General features: G+C 40.8%; 1 protein-coding gene across 5 annotated transcripts in view; it reads right to left on the reverse strand.

Moving 5' to 3' along the window:
• BICD1 (BICD cargo adaptor 1) overlaps window positions 1–13,454 on the reverse strand; it is a 239,463-nt gene that overhangs the window by 126,570 nt on the left and 99,439 nt on the right. For all 5 annotated transcript variants that reach the window (XR_008373394.1, XM_053557043.1, XM_053557042.1 and 2 more), the window contains exon 2: window positions 2,615–2,827. Coding sequence is in view for 4 of the 5 variants with exons in the window: in XM_053557043.1 (XP_053413018.1) it covers window positions 2,615–2,827 (213 nt within the window). In the remaining variant the exon portion in view is untranslated. The remainder of the gene's footprint in view (window positions 1–2,614; window positions 2,828–13,454) is intronic.

Raw genomic sequence — 13,454 nt, forward strand, 5'->3', positions numbered from 1 at the left:
TCCTTGTCTATTTCTCACAGTCCACCACATTATGATTTTTCTATGTTACGTGATCTCAATGCCTCAGTCAACACAAAGAACAGTAAGATGAAGTACCGCTGAGCTTACAATAAAAACAAATCTGAGATTTCAGTTTAATATCAACCATCAAAAATCTGTGCCGCTATAGCAAAAAATGTAATTTATTCCTATTCTCCTTATAGCATGTATTAAATGCTAAGTGCCAATAATAATTTTCCTAGGTACATCAAAACACAAAGCCTGGAGAGAAAATAACTGGCTTCAGGAGTATCGTAAGGCCGCTAGCTTTTAGCCCATCAGAAAGAACGTCAATAAATACATTCTTAGCACACTTAGGAGACAAGGAAACACACAACCTTTTTCTCATTTAGTTACCTGACAAATCCAAATAAATATATTCATAGGCTAAATTGTCTTGAGTCATTGTGCATTAAAAATATATAACTTTGGATGTAACAAGTTATTCCTTACTGCAATCAACTATTGAAAATGCATCAGAGCTGAAGGACTGTAATCCAATTATTTATTCAGGAGATACAGTGTTTAAAGCAATTCCCCAAATCTTGAGCCTCATGATGCCCCTTTCCTTAACTCTGGGTAGGCTAAAATATCTAAATTGGTGGTTTCCAGAGGAGCAGCTCCAGCATCACCTGGGAACTTGCCAGAAATGCAAATTCTTAGGTCCCCACCAGACCTAATGAATCAGACTCTGGGGGTGGGCCCAGAGTGGTTCTGATTATGATTCGGGGCTCCCTAAAGTTAGAGAAATGAATGAAGGGCTTCTCAAAAATCTTTTCCTCTGCTGCCTCAGTTCATCTCTAACCTCTATTCTCATTCTCGATTAACCGCTGCTGCTTGTCATCACTCTACTCAGGAATGGCCCTGGGGTGTGCACCACATGAAGACGCTCCCTCAATCACCATTGCCTTGACTCACACAGAAAACATCTGCAAATTCCTTGCTTTTTCCTCAACCTTGCTTCTCTTTCCTTGTGCAGCTGTCATGCACAGTGGGGATGCGCAGTTTCAAAGGATCCATCCCACTGGCCATCCAGACTGTGTGCCTCACTGTCACACTTCTCCATAAACCACCTGCATGCATGTGCGCACAGTCCTGATGTTGCCCGTGTCACGCCCTGTCTGCCACCTTGCAGTTCATGGCTACTGAGGCTGCACCCTGTGAATGGTCAGTGCCTTGCTTAGTCCGGGAGGGCTATGGTACAACATGATCTTCGGTCCACTTCCACTGTGGATGCTAGTCACATATGGAAACCTGGGGTTGGAAGGGTGAATGGCAATTGCTTAGGAGAAGGAGCATATCCAAAAAATGGAGCACATGAACATGCTTCAAATACAGAACTGGCCAGCAGCTTTGCTTTCAACAATTGTTCATGTGGGAGAGAAAAGAGGACACCCTGTTACCCCCAAACCCTCTGAAGTCCTTGTTAGTGCCCAGCACTAACTCCCACTTGGTTGGCACCTTTCTCTGTCTCCAGAAGTCATACTGCTGTGCTTAAGCACGTCCAGAGATCACGATAAGCAAAGCAGAAATCTTCCGGTCAATATTCATTCAGTCCATTATAACACAGACATGTGTAAATGTAAATTATTTATTAAATTGCAATAAATTCTGGACAACTTGTACCTCCTAATAATGGAAACCTGTTTGTAATATGTCAGTAATTTCAAGAGAAGGATATTAGTGTATTACTTCTTCCATTTCACAATGAACATATTTTTCATTCTATATTTTTCTATTACTGAAGAATGAAGCCCACTTGGCACCTATTTGTCAATCACCAAGACACTGGTGAAGGAGTCAGGGGACATCACCTCTTCTACAGCTTTTGTATAAAAAGGCAGAGTGAATGATTTAATATAAAGTTTCTACAAATGCTCTCAGAGGGGTCTGGGGGATGAGGCTGGTTTTGACTATGTCTGTTCCCGAACATCACACCTCCATGAAAAAATGAAATGATGAAAATGATATGGCTGATGATGGTGCCCCGGGAAAGCTGATGAGATACAGTGAGTTCAGTGGACACTCACAGACTGACAGGGACTCCTGACCCCATTCATACCAGCTGTAATTTGCTGCCTTCTCTTGAACTAGAAACAGAGTTTAGGGATCTGCATCACCAGACTCTAAGACCGCTCGGAAACCTCCCTTGGGTGCTCGTTTGCTGGTGAGAAGAGTCCTGAGCTCACCCTTCTGTCATTGTGAATTAATGCTGATACAGAGCGCCACAGCCAACCATTCTTCTCCACATCGCACTGAAACAGGTAATGGGGGAGGAAGTGCTACGATTGCAATATTTTTTAAATATCTTTGCAGAAACAGTAAGGCCAATTCTCAAATACTCAATACGTAAAAACGTTAATTCTTGAAAAATAGTAAAAGAGAGGAAAGCTTATCACAGAACAAGCTGTCATTTCACAAAAAAAGGCAGAAAAGTTGCCAGCACCAGTATTATGTGCTTCTTGCTGAATACAGCTCCTGATTCAAGCAAGAGTGTTACTCCCCTCTCCTACAGAGAGAGCCTTATCTGACTTCTCTCTCCCACAAATCTCTTGCAGGGAATTTGACTGTTTACCTCCTTCAGATCCTGCACGACAGCGGTGAGCCGCTCGTTTTCCGCCTGTAGGTTAGTGACCACGGCCCGGCTCTGTTTCAGCTCATTCTGCATCTCCAAGATCTTCCCCAGATAGTAAGCTTCCTTTGATGCTGACTCCTGCAGAAGGGTTTCCTCTCGAGTCTCTCCGTCCTCAGCCACTTTCCGATGGATGGAGAAGGATTGCCCAAATGCCTGCAGGGTATTCGGAAAGAAAGAGTGCACAATGAAATGCCCCATAGCACAACTAAGTCAACTTGGGACAACGTCTTCTTTTGCTTTCTGTGTAAGAAAGGCTACCCTGCAAGTCCTCCGGAGCAAAATAAAATACACACTTTACACCAGTTCAGCAGCTCGCCGTGATGCTGAAATCATTCAGATTCAACTAATATGAAAAAAGAAAAAATTCAAATATCTTGCAAAAAAAGATATGATGATACAACTATTTATCTACCTATAATATATATTTTTTTAATTTAAAGATATAATGTAAAGAAAGCTTGAAAAGCATTGCTGGTTTATATTATCTTTTTTTTTTTTGAGACAGGGTCTCACTCTGTTGTCCAGGCTAGAGTGCAATGACGTTCATAGCTCACTGCAATCTTAAACTCCTGGGCTCCTCCTGCCTTAGCCCCTCAAGTAACTGGGGCTACATGCGTATGTACCCCCACCTGGCTAATGGTTTTATTTTTTATAGAGACAGGGTCTCACTCTTGTTCAGTCTGGTCCCAAATTCCTGGTCTCAAGCAGTTCTCTTGTCTAAGCCTCCCAAAGGGCTAGGATTACAGAGGTGAGCCACTGTGCCTGGCTATGTTATCATTTTTTAGACAAATCCCATCAAGAAATAGTTCAGTGCTAATGAGTCCATCAAAATTCATGCTGTCATCATTATTCTAAAAAGAAACCTGTCCATTTTTACAGAAAGAAAATAATCGTTTAGTTGTTTACTATATTAGCAATAAGGACAAACCAATTATGAACAGTACTCTTAAGAGACGAAATTACCAAATGCCATTTAAATTTCCCAGTACCACAAAAAGACATTGCAATGGCTTCTCTGTACTGAAAAAAATACATACGTGTTTGTTTATTTGCGCAGAAAGAAATCTAAGAGAATAAAGGAGAAACTATCACCTATGGGGGGAAAGTACAGGGTAATGAAATGCAGCGGAGAGGAGGAGGTGAAGGGACACTTTCTGAACATGCTCTTAAACTACAGACGTGTTTCACCTACCTCCCACAATTACGTAATGTCTTATTACTTCTAATTAAGTAATTAAAATCAACCTCTGTGATTGATTTTCTCAGTAAGAAACGGATCTGGCTGTGCTGTGTTACAAATGAACAATGTAGCCACACGGAAAGAAGAAGGAAGAAAAAGATCTGACCTGAGTAATTTGGAAAAATAGTATTATTACCACATACTAGAAGGCTAAGACAAAAAGGACTGTGCCCAAACACCATAGTAAATTTGTTTCTCTCAAGGATTGTAGGATCGAAATTCTGAAACTGCTTTACACGTATACTAAGCAAATAAGTAACTAGAGAGTGGATAATGAATGCCAGCTTTCTTGACTTTGGAGAAAGTCACAAATAAAGAAAGGAGAAATTTAGAAGGAAACTAGTGGTATCAGGTTGAGATTAGAAGTGTCAGGATAAACTTTCGGTTTTTAATAAATAAATATTCATAGGCAGAGGAGAAACATACGTTCATGTATGTGTGTGTACACACATTACATCTGACAATTAAGTTTTGAACTCATCCTGGATACCTCATTACTGAGTATCACTGTGGTCACCTTCAAAGTCTTGCCCTTGGGAAGCTACGCACCTATGCCAGCCCCTACTCCCAAAGCAATCTGGAACTCTTTTTTCTGGAATGACCATCTCACACACACATTTATAAGACGGCCTAAACCATAACATACCAGTAGCAATGAGCATACCTTGCATCCAGACTTTGTTTGTAAGTATTATTCTCCAATAAGAAGAATAAGGGCCTTTTAGAGAAATGACTGATTCTAGGGCTGGAGCAAAATGAGCTTGACATATCTTGTTGTGTTGAAAGTAACAAAAAGCTTTAACAAATGATGGCAGTATGTCAAAAGGACACAGACAGCTGGGAGTGGTGGTAAATCCCTACAGTCCCAGCTACTCAGGAGTCTGAGGTGGGAGGATGGCTTGAGCCCAAGAGTTAGCATTCAGGGTAGAAAAAAAACAGCAAGACCCTGTCTCTAAAAAAGAACACAGAAGCCAAACTACTGGAGGGGCTCCCAAAAGGCCAAAGCTGGGATAATTTGAGCAACGGAACAATTATAGTAATGAATTATAATCCATAGGACAAAATAAATATTCATAGGTCCACATTGATATAATGACTGACCAAATGAAGAAAGAAAGAACAGCTCTTCCTTACAGTAAAATTCTAATAATACAGAAGGTATGATGGGAATAAATGTATCAGTAATTGTTACAGGTAAGAATCACAAATGAGGCCTGGTGTGGGGGCTCATGCCTGTAATCCCAGCACTCTGGGAGGCCAAGGCAGAAGGATCCCTTGAGTTCAGGAATTTAAGACCAGCCTGAGCAAGGGTGAGACACCATCTTACTAAAAATAGAAAAATTAGCCAGATGTTGTGGCAGGCACTTGTAGTCACAGTTACTCGGGAGGCTGAGACAGGAGGATCGCTTGCGCCCAAGAGTTTGAGGTTGCTGTGAGCTATGATGCCATGGTGCTCTACCCATGGTGACAGTGAGACTCTGTCTCAAAAAAATTAAAAAAAAAAATCACCAATGAAATCTAAAATTAATGGGAGAAAGTATGATGAAAAACAGGATATATGCATAGTCTTAAAGCATCTCAAGATACTTTTCCATTCCATTGGGAAAAATAGTAACTCTGCAATGGAGAAACACCACCTCATCTAAGTGACCAAAGTTATAGAAACGGCCATGAGCCACATGGACATCATGTACCCTCTGATACACCAGGAAGGGCAAAGGATGACTTCAGTGGTATTCCTGCCAAAAATGCATAAGCCAAGTCTTATCATAAGAAGACATTAGATAAACCCAAACTGGGAGACATTTTACAAAATTATTGGTCAAAACTCCTGAAAAGTATAAAATCGTGAAAATTAGGAAAAGATTCCTCCAGAATACGAGATAAAACATGACAATTAAGACCTACGTAAGATACTAGATTGGATCCCGAATCCTCTCCACAAAAGAACCTAGTGGGACAAATGGAAAAACTAGAGTCAGTTCTTCAGATTGGTTAATGGTACTACTGTTTCAATGTCCATTTCTGGTTTCCATAACTGTAGCATTATTATGTAAGACAGTAACATTTGGGGAAATTATGTAAAGGGCACCTGAAAATCAGAGTAGTATTTTTAAGCATGAATCCTATGTACTCAATTTTGATATGAGGACAATTAATGACAATTAAGGTTATGGGGGGGGGAGGAAAAGCAGAGAGAGGGATGGAGGGAGGGGGGCGGGGCCTTGTTGCGTGCCACAGCTTCTGGGGGCAAGACATGATTGCAAGAGGGACTTTACCTAACAAATGCAATCAGTGTAACAGAACAATTATAGTAATGAATTATAATCCATAGGACAAAATAAATATTCATAGGTATATAGGCTTATTGTATTGACTTATTGTACCCTCAATGAATCCCCAACAATAAAAAAAGAAAAAAAAGTTAAAAAATTAAATATAGTCTCTGCCCGAAAGGAATTGACAGATCTGATAAAATACAAAGTGTCCCAAAGGTCAACATACAAACATAGGGAAAATGGGAAATTACAGTTAAATGTACTTTTATTTACAAAATATTCATTATGGGCGGTGCCTGTGGCTCAAGGAGTAGGGCGCCGGTCCCACATGCCGGAGGTGGCGGGTTCAAACCCAGCCCCGGCCAAAAACCACAAAATAAAAAAAAAAAAAAAAAAGAAAGAAACAAAATATTCATTACAAAATTTTACAACTGTTTACTGATTTTCCTATGTACGATGACCTTTGTGACACTCTGCTGGCAAACAGAGTTACTGCAGAACATAAAGGCATGAACACCAAAGAGTTACTATATTCAATGGGAAGTGCTGTGACCTTATGATATAAGGTGATTTTATTACTTTTTTTTTTTTTTTTTTGAGACCAAGTCTCATTCTGTTGCCCTGGGTAGAGTGCCATTGGTATCATAGCTCACAGCAACCTCAAAACTCTTGGGCTCAAGTGATCCTCTTGTCTCAGCCTCTCACCACACCCAGCTAGTTTTTCTAGACAGGGTCTTGCTCTGGCCCAGGCTGGTCTCAAACTCGTGAGCTCAATCAACCCACCTGCCTCTGCCACTCAGGGCGCTAGGATTACAGGTATGAGCCACTGCACCCAGCCGATTTTATTACATTTTGAGATTTAAAATGTCATAACAAAGTGCTTTGGACTATGCTACAGTACATCAAAAGATCAGGCTGGAACCAATCTGTGAAACTCAGTTTTACTTTTGTTATTAAGGCAGAAAAAAGATGTGTTAATCATTATAGGGGACACCTCGTCATCATCAGGAGGAGGCAGTATGAGTTAGTGATTTTAAAGACTATCTGGTGGTCCTCCCTAAATTAAACTTACAGAAACAAAAATTTTAAAAAATGTCCTGAAAACCCTCATCTTAGGAAACTATCTTTCTTAGCCTCTTGACATGAATCAAAATCAAAAGATGGTTTCTAAGCATCAATGAAAAAGAAATATTCTGGTATTGATGTTCATCTGTACATACAGAGTGGAATATTCCTAGGGCTTCGTTTGTTCCGTCTTTTGACAGAAATTCTTATGAGTAGCCACATTTTCCCATGTGCTCATAAGCATGTAAACTCATGACAAAACACTTATCTTAGGAGCTGTTGTTGATTTTACTTTTCCATCAGTAATGACCAGATTCTGGGAAGTCAATTCTGAATTCCCTGTCCATGAAAAGCCTTTGGAGGGGAAGGGTTCTGGCAGTGTCTCTCCCCTCTCCTAAACAGCTCAAATGAATCTTCAGCAGACCCTAACCCTGGCAAAGGATCCCTTAAGTCAACTATTAGTAAAGTTTAAAATTAGCATCAACTGTGTCAGCTAGCTGCTGCCTTTCTTTTCTTTTTTTTTTCCAGAGACAGTCTTACTCTGTCACCCAGGCTAGCGTGCCATGGCCTCAGCCTAGCTCACAAAAACCTCAAACTCCTGGGTTCAAGGACTCCTCCCCCTTCAGCTTCCTGAGTAGCTGGGACTACAGGCACCCACCACAATACCCAGCAAATTTTTCTATTGTTAGTAGAGACAGGGTCTCTCTGCACCCAGCCTACACCCAGCTTTTTTTTTTTTTTTTGAGACAGAGTTCCATTTTGTTGCCCTGGGTAGAGTGCTGTGGCATCACAGCTCACAGCAACCTCAAACTCTTGGGCTCAAGCGATTATCTTGCCTCAGCCTCCCAAGTAGCTGAGACTACAGATACCTGCCACTATGCCTAGCTATTTTTAGAGTGGGGCGGGGGCGGGGGCGGTCCTACTCTTGTTCAGGTTGGTCTCGAACTTGTGAGCTCAATTGCTCCACCCACTTTGGCCTCCCAGAGTGCTAGAATTACAGGCGTCAGCCGGCTACACCCAGCTTCTTTTTCACCACTATTTCTCCAGTCCTATGTAAAGAAAACAAGAAACATCTACCACAGGGCCATTTTCCTCACTCTGAGTAACCACAGACCTGGGCATTTTGTGGTTCTCATAGTCTTTTGTTTTTTGTTTTTTGTTTTTCTTAATCAGGCCCAGGTGATGTTTGAACGCCCTGGCGCAGGTTGCACAGCTGGTGCTCTAACCACTGAGCTCCAGTACCCAGTTCATGGCTCATATATTATTCACAGCACAAAGGCAATGCTGTCTTGGCAGATAAAAGAACCCCTAAGGCAGTGGTTCTCAACCTTCCTAATGCCACAACCCTTTAATACGGTTCCTCATGTTGTGGTGACTCCTCAACTATAAAATTATTTTCGTTGCTACTTCATAACTGTAATTTTGCTACTGTTATGAATAGTAATGTAAATATTTGATATGCAGGATGGTCTTAGGCGACCCCTGTGAAACTGTCGTTCAACCCCCACCCCACCACCGAAAAGGGTCACAACCCACAGGTTGAGAACCTCTGCCCTAAGGTCTTAACAGCAAGTATTGTTCACCCTTGATTAAGTTGCAAACATTATACTCTGGATCCAGCACCAAAGGAATTAAAATTTTCAGTTATATATACACAGAATAGATTTTTTTTTTAAAGAATCAAGAATTGAAATTGCAAATACTGTATAAATATTTTGATGAATCTTTCTTTCATATTTATTCCAGCTTCAGAAACCTTAACTGAACATATGGGTTTCCAAAATTAGTCATTATTTTTATGAAGAACTTGGCCCTTCACTGGACCTGATCTAAAAAATAACGGCAGTATATGAGGTTATCCAAGGACATTAGACATCATATTTTTTACTTGAAACAGCAAAGTAACACTAATCCTAGATCTTTATTTGTGAAAGGGAAATAAGAAACGGAAGGTGAGGTCGGCGCCTGTGGCTCAGCGAGTAGGGCGCCGGCCCCATATACCGAGGGTGGCGGGTTCAAACCCAGCCCCAGCCAAACTGCAACAAAAAAATAGCCGGGCGTTGTGGCGGGCGCCTGTAGTCCCAGCTGCTCGGGAGGCTGAGGCAAGAGAATCGCATAAGCCCAAGAGTTAGAGGTTGCTGTGAGCCGTGTGATGCCACGGCACTCTACCTGAGGGCGGTACAGTAAGACTCTGTCTCTACAAAAAAAAAAAAAAAAGAAACGGAAGGTGAAGGAGAAAACTCCTATTTTATCTAATTCCTAATTGTCAGTAACTGGAATTGGGCATAATAGCCAGCTGACATCTATCACCCAGGTACTAGTTCAAGTTGATTTACCAGACCTGTCTGGCTCTACCTTCTTCCTTCTTCACCTTCCAAGTGTTTCCTGACAAAGCTGGGCCCAATCGAAGAGAAACAACCTTTTCAAGGCTACTGAAGTGGCACCGTTGGCTGAAATCACCACAGTGGCTTCGGTGTCTATTTATAGAAAACCTAGGACAGTCATGCTTCCATTTATATTTTGTTTAGATTAGCAAATTTCTTTCAGGAATTCATGGGTAACTTTTATTTGACACTGAGGTAAACTGATATTTTAGAATGAATTATGACTTTTCACCCTGTTAACTATAGCTGTACAATATCACTTATTAATATATGCTATTGTGATAGACCAAACTTGCTTTAAATTACATATCAGTGTAAGTCCAATTATCTATGTAAGAAGTATTCTGTTTCTTCCTTCTACTTACATGGCTGTTTAACATAAATAAAATTGGTTTTTTTTTTTTTTCAGACAGAGTCTCATTCTGTTGCCCTGGGGTTGAGTGCCATTGTGTCATCATAACTCACAGCAACTTCAATCTCCTGCGTTCCAGCAATCCTCCTGCCTCAGCCTCCCAAGAAGCTGGGATTACAGGTGCCCACCACAACACCCAGCTGTAAAACTGATAATTTATTTCATATTCAGGGTCCCCCTGACAGAATCAAACCTGACCCCGGAAAGGGCAGTTGTACTCATTAGAGGCCAAAGGAGATTAAAAGTGTGGACTCCTGAGCTGAACCAACAACTCTGCCACTTACTACGTAATATTGGGCCAGTTACTTAACATTTTGTGCCTCAGTTTTCTCATCTGTAAAATGGGGATAATAATAGCTTCTATGTCATAATATTGTTGTATCACTTGGAACAGTCCTTGGTACAAATATGGTAAGTGCTCAATAACTGTTGATTATTATTAGCAGAAGGAAGATGTGCTTTGCAATCAAATGCATTGGGGTTTCACGCAAATGCACTTTAGTTTAAATCTGTCACCTCTGAAATCTTTGGAAGGGTCTCTGTGTCCCAGTTATAATTCATATGTAAAATGAGAATTAATAACATCTACCTTAAAGGTAAAAATAAACGAGCCCTAAAAGGTAAAGACATCAGATAAGGGATAGAAAATCCATACCAAAAGTCTTTGGACGTAGTAAATGCTTATTAAATACCAATCCCCATCCTCTTCTCTCCTGCGCTTTATAAACTCTCAAATCTGACACTGGCAGGCTGCTGCCTCCTCTGCTATAAAGATTTTCCCTACACTTGTGAAAGACTCAGGAGGCCATTTGCCTCCCTACTATTTTCAATTATCATAAAAATGAAAAATTTGCATTTTTAACTTGAGACTTAAAAAAAAATTATTACATATTCTTACCTGATTTAATCATATTATTACATAACTGCAGGGAATTATTCTAATGAATGGTGTAGTATATTATCCATACCCCCTTTTTTTTTTTTTTTTTTTTTGAGACAAAGTCTCTGTTGCCCAGGCTTGAGTGACATGGTGTCAGCCTTGCTCATGGCAACCTCAAAACGCCTGGGTTCAAGGGATTCTTCTGCCTCAGCCTTCTCAGTAGCTGGGACTATAGGTGACCGCCACAACACCTGGCTAATTTTTCAGTTTTTAGTAGAGATAGGGTTTCACTCTTGCTCAGGCTCAAATTCCTGAGCTCAAGTGATCCACCTGCCTTGGCCTCCCAGAGTGCTAGGATTACAAGTGTGATCCACCACACCCAGCCATACTTCTGAACCAAAAATTCTATGATAACCTGGTTTAATGGCCCTGTTTCTTTCTAATGTAATGCCTGATAGTCTACCATTAAAATATACATACAAGGCTGAATTTTTTTCTATACTTGATGTTTTGTAATTGGTACCTTCTGTTGCGGTTAGCTGATTTCCCTTCAACCATTCAGAGATTTTTTTCGAATGTGATTGTTATATATTGCATATATAGATAAGAAATTTATGACAAAATATAAGTATATAACATTAAAATGAATTTCTTAGTTCTTAGTTTAAGAATTAATAAGACCTATTAGCCTCAATAGCCTCTGTCTGCTCCTTTTTTTTGCAGTTTTTGGCAGGGGCGGGGTTTGAACCCACCACCTCTGGTATATGGGGCCAGTGCCCTGCTCCTTTGAGCCACAGGTGCCACCCTGTCTGCTCTTCTTTGGTCCTATTACACTCACTGTACCCCTAGCCCCTCCTCAAGTAAATACTGTCTTAAATTCTCTAACACTATTTTCTTCGTAGTTTAACGTATACATATGTAACTGTAAATAAAATATTGCTCAATATTGTTTTTTAAACTTTATATAATACAATTATTCTGTATTGCCTTCTTTTGCAATTTGCTTTTATAATTCAATTCAAATTCTCACTTTATCCATTTTTATCAGTGTAGCTGTAGCTCATCAAGTTTCACTGTTTTTAAGTAGTCTACTAAATAAAAAAAATTTTAAGAGACAATGTCTTGCTCTGTGGCCCAAGCTAGAGTGCAGTGATGTGATTATAGTTCACTACAGCCTTGAACTCAAGAGATCCTCCCACTTTAGCCTCCCAAATATCTGGAAGTACAGGAACACACGACCATATCCAGCTAATTAAAAAAAATTGTTTGAAGAGATGAGGAGGTGCTTGTTATGTTGCCCTGGCTGGTCTTAAACTCCTGAGTTCAAACAATCCTCCCACCTTGGCCCCCCAAAGTGCTAAGATTAAAGGTATGAGCAACCATGCCCAGCAATATGTACCATATTTAATTATCTATTCTCTTGACAATGAATGAATGGCCTGTTTCCAGTTTTTTCTACTACAAACAATGTAGCTATAAACATTCCTGTGCATAACTCCTAGGTTAGCACTTCTGAAGGAAGTGTTTTCTTTGCAATCCTTGGGGGACTAATGCTTTTGTAAAATACAATAAAAATGAATTTCCATCAGCATATGCCTACCATATGATCCAGCCATTCCACTCCTGGGTATTTATTTAGCCAAGACAGATGGAAGCACATGGTCCCATAAAAATTTATTTGTACAGAAATGCTCACAGATGGGTGGTGCCCGTGGCTCAAAGGAGTAAGGCGCTGGCCCCATATGCCGGAGGTGATGGGTTCAAACCCAGCCCTGGCCAAAAAAAACTGCAAAAAAAAAAAAAAAAAAGAAATGCTCACAGGAGCTTTATTCATGATAGCCAAACACTGGAAATAATTAAAATGTTCATTAATACAAGAATGAACACACAAGCTGTGGCATATCCATACAATGGAAGGCAACTCAGCAACAAAAAGAAATGATCTACTGATACACATGACAACCTGGCTAAAGTGCAAAATAATTATGCTCAGTAAAGGAAGCTAGACAAAACAAGCGTACGCTCTGGAAAATTCCATTTATCTGCAATTCTAGACAATGCAAACTAATCTTCAGCAATAGAAAGCGGACCAATGGGCGGCGCCTGTGGCTCAGTGAGTAGGGCACCGGCCCCATATGCTGAGGGTGGCGGGTTCAAACCCAGCCCCAGCCAAACTGCAACAAAAAAATAGCCGGGCGTTGTGGTGGGCGCCTGTAGTCTCAGCTACTCGAGAGGCTGAGGCAAGAGAATCGCGTAAGCCCAAGAGTTAGAGGTTGCTGTGAGCCGTGTGACGCCACGGCACTCTACCCGAGGGCGGTACAGTGAGACTTTGTCTCTACAAAAAAAAAAAGAAAATAGGGAATGATAGATAAGTTCACTACCTTGGTGGTGGTGATGATTTTATGGGTGTATGTACATATCAAAATGTATCAAGGCTTGACGCCTGTAGCTCAGTGGCTAGGGCGCCAGCCACATACACTGAGCTGGTGGGTTCAAACCCGGCTGGGCCTGCCAAACAAC

The sequence above is a fragment of the Nycticebus coucang genome, chromosome 12, assembly GCF_027406575.1.
Source record: "Nycticebus coucang isolate mNycCou1 chromosome 12, mNycCou1.pri, whole genome shotgun sequence".
NCBI lineage: Eukaryota > Metazoa > Chordata > Mammalia > Primates > Lorisidae > Nycticebus > Nycticebus coucang.